The sequence below is a fragment of the Pundamilia nyererei genome, unplaced genomic scaffold (assembly GCF_000239375.1).
Source record: "Pundamilia nyererei isolate P.nyererei 1_Seehausen unplaced genomic scaffold, PunNye1.0 scaffold00387, whole genome shotgun sequence".
Classification (NCBI taxonomy): Eukaryota; Metazoa; Chordata; class Actinopteri; order Cichliformes; family Cichlidae; genus Pundamilia; species Pundamilia nyererei.
The window spans coordinates 301,572-304,876 of NW_005187788.1; the positions used below are offsets into that span (position 1 = coordinate 301,572).

At 42.7% G+C, this 3,305-nt stretch overlaps 1 protein-coding gene across 1 annotated transcript in view; it reads left to right on the forward strand.

Annotated features, from left to right (window-relative positions):
* The window catches only part of enpp2 (ectonucleotide pyrophosphatase/phosphodiesterase 2), a 78,041-nt gene that overhangs the window by 34,973 nt on the left and 39,763 nt on the right, over positions 1–3,305 (forward strand). The window contains exons 5-9 of the mRNA XM_005752880.1: positions 808–868; positions 974–1,071; positions 1,223–1,302; positions 2,684–2,803; positions 3,174–3,229. Of these exons, the coding sequence (XP_005752937.1) occupies positions 808–868; positions 974–1,071; positions 1,223–1,302; positions 2,684–2,803; positions 3,174–3,229 (415 nt within the window). The remainder of the gene's footprint in view (positions 1–807; positions 869–973; positions 1,072–1,222; positions 1,303–2,683; positions 2,804–3,173; positions 3,230–3,305) is intronic.

Here is a 3,305-nt window from a genome sequence, read left to right on the forward strand (position 1 = left end):
CACACACACACACACACACACACACACACACACACACACACACACACACACACACACACACACAAGGGAAACCTAATGGACAAGGACCTAAACAGAGAATATAAAAAACTCAAAACAGACTAAACTAATGAAGCAGAAACATTAACCTTAATACAAAATGACACCAAAACACAAGGAAATCAAAATGACTCAGAATGACAAACTGTGCTATGACACTGATGCTACTGTAAAGGTAAGTTACTCCAGCACTTCACAAATGCTTGCTCTGCCATCTTTTCCCCAGCTGTCCATGACCACAACAGAATATAATCAAGGATACCAGCACATCAGCGAGTTCCTTTACCTTCAGTTCACTGTTACCGAACAGTTATACCTGGTAGTTACTGGGTAACTAATTTATTTGTGTTTGTTTCTGTGGTTCAGCCTGTTTAAATTTTAATGAAGCTAAAGTGCATGAAATTTTAAAAAGTGTAAATAATACTGCATTTAAAATTCTAGGTCCAGTGTTATCAGCTAAATTTATTTTGGATCAAAAGGACTTTGTTAGAGAAAGACTTGAGATTGGTGCTTTGTACATTAATCTCTTTTTCCTTTCAGGGGTCAGCTGATAAATTCATCTATTTAAGATTGTCAATGTCTTTAGATTTACTGGAGGAGAAAAAAATAGTATACAGAGGAAATACTCAAGTAGAAGTACGTTCAAGAATCATGCAGTTTGTGAGAAAATATGACAACCAACCACTGGTTCCCACTTTTCCATACAAGCATAACAAAAGCTCATGGTAATCTCTCATCACGTTCCCTCAGGAGACACCTCGTGGCTGCAGGACGATTGTGAGGAGATCAAGGCTCCGGAATGTCCTGCCGGGTATGTTGAAATCTTAGCAGTAAAGCAACAGGAGGGTAGCGGGTTGAACTTGGTTGAGCAAGTCTGATTTCATGCATTTAAAAAACTTCTTCCATGCACATGCAGGTTTGTGCGTCCACCGCTCATCATCCTGTCCATGGATGGATTTAGAGCTTCGTATGTGAAGAGAGGGAACACTGTCATCCCTCACATTGAGAAGCTCAGTAAGTTCTGTAAAACATGAGCTTTCGGTTCTGAAACGAGGAGTGAAGAGTTCCCTGTTAGGAAGTGAACGTGACACTGATGAAGCCACGAGCTCTGGCAGGCTGTGCGTCTGCCGTAGTCTAAGAATTTGTTTTGCTGTGTCCTTTTGAGGAACATGTGGAACCCATGCGCCGTACATGAGACCTGTTTACCCCACGAAAACCTTCCCCAATCTCTACTCGCTGGCTACAGTAAGTCATGGCACACTTGTGTTTCTGTGCTACTGGGTTGTTGTAATAAAATATGTCTGTCCCACAGGGTTACATGTTCATTTCAGCAAAGTAAGAAGTGCCACAAGACTGTAGTAACAGAAATAATTTATGAAGTCAACAAATTATTTGTATTTATCTGTGATTAATAATGTAATTGTGTCAAATGGATAAAGCTCTTTGGTGATGTTCTCATGGATCCGGCTGCAGTCTATGAAGATTTCGTTTTTTTAGTGCTTTTAAACAGAGCAAAGACTTTTTATCACAACGTTTCCAAACGTCCTGCTTTTATTTTGCATGCTCACATTATTTTACTTGTGCAGTCCAGTCAGTAACATTCGCTTTGGTCTTCGGGAGCTACTTTGTTACCAGGAGCAACGTATGTTTCAAGTCCCTGTTGTGTTGGAAAACAATATAAACCCAGACCCAGTTTAGTCGCTGGCTGCTTGACATTTTCTTTAAAGTCTTCACAAATCCTTCTTTCATCTTGGCTCCTTCCACCTTGACCAGATTACCAGTTCCAGACGCACTGAAGCGATGCTCCCACCACCGTGTTTCACTGTGGAGACGGTGTTCTTTGGCTTGCACGTCTCTCCCTTCTTTCTTCAAACTTCAGCAGCATCTCTGTGATCTCAGTCCTCTAGTTTTGTCGCATCTCACCAAAGAATGCCCTTCCAGCAGGCATAGTCTTTTTGCAGGTTGTTCTTGGCATACTTCAGTCTGGCTTGGGTTTTCCTTGGTCTGCAGCCTCACAGTCAGTTCCTGTTCAGGATCGTCTTCTTTGAGACTGCACTTCCTCACATGGCTAACTCATTCATTAGTGTCTTGTTGCTCCGGGGTCTTTAAACACATCTCTCAGCCTTTGTTTCACCTCCCACCTCTGTCAGGCTTCTTCTGTACTGTCTTTCTCGATGACAGTCCTCACTCCAGCTCGTGACACTTGGAAACTCTGTGCTAACTTTGTACATCCATTTCCTGGTTTGTGAACATCAACAATTCTTTTCTTAAGTCTAAACTAATTTCTTGTTTTTGTTATCCTTGCTCTGTTAAAATGCATTTTCAGACAGATGTTACATTTCAAAGGGGGCAATAATTGTGTCCTGATCATACAGATGTAAGCGACTGCATTTCACTAAAGGCGTTAAATTTACAGGCATCCTGTCGATGAGCTGTTTTTGGAGAGGTCTTTGGGTGCAAAGGTATTGTTTTTTGTGCTCTGTGTGATGCCTTTGGAACAACATCACTGCTGAAATTTGAGACCAAGCCTGAGGTTTAGATAAGGCAGGATTTCGAGGCTTCCTCTTATTTAGCGTGAGACAGCAAACATTACTGACCGAAACATAATGGTTTGATTCTGTCCTAGGGGCTTTACCCAGAGTCTCATGGCATCATTGGAAACTCCATGTATGACCCAGGGTTTGATGCAATCTTCACCCTGAGAGGCCGAGAGAAGCTCAATCACCGCTGGTGGGGAGGACAGCCAGTAAGTACTGCCAGGAAACAGCAAGAGCTTTTCTTTTAGAGTCGACTACAGAAGTGGAAGGACAAATCAGTCAGAGCAGAGGCTGGAGTGACTGCAATCAGCTGTAGATTTACTCAAATTTGAGCTAAAGAGTTGATAATGAGCATTCCAGCACTGTTAGCATATTAAAAAGTAATTGATGTGCGTCAGCAATCTGCTGTACAGGCGTTAGTGTCAGGTGGACTAATAGACCCCGGTGCCTTCACACACTGGGATCACCTTCATGCTGCAGTTTATGAGCTTGGCTTCCTCGCACTCATGTTACTGTTTGTGTTACAGCAGCATCCTAATAATCTGTGTTGGCCTGATAAATACTGAGACCTTTGTTTAGATCTGGATCACAGCGCAAGGACAAGGAGTGAAGGCTGCTACCTTCTTCTGGCCTGTGTAAGTCTGCACACACACGCACACACGCACACACACGCACACACACACACACACACACACACACACACACACACAC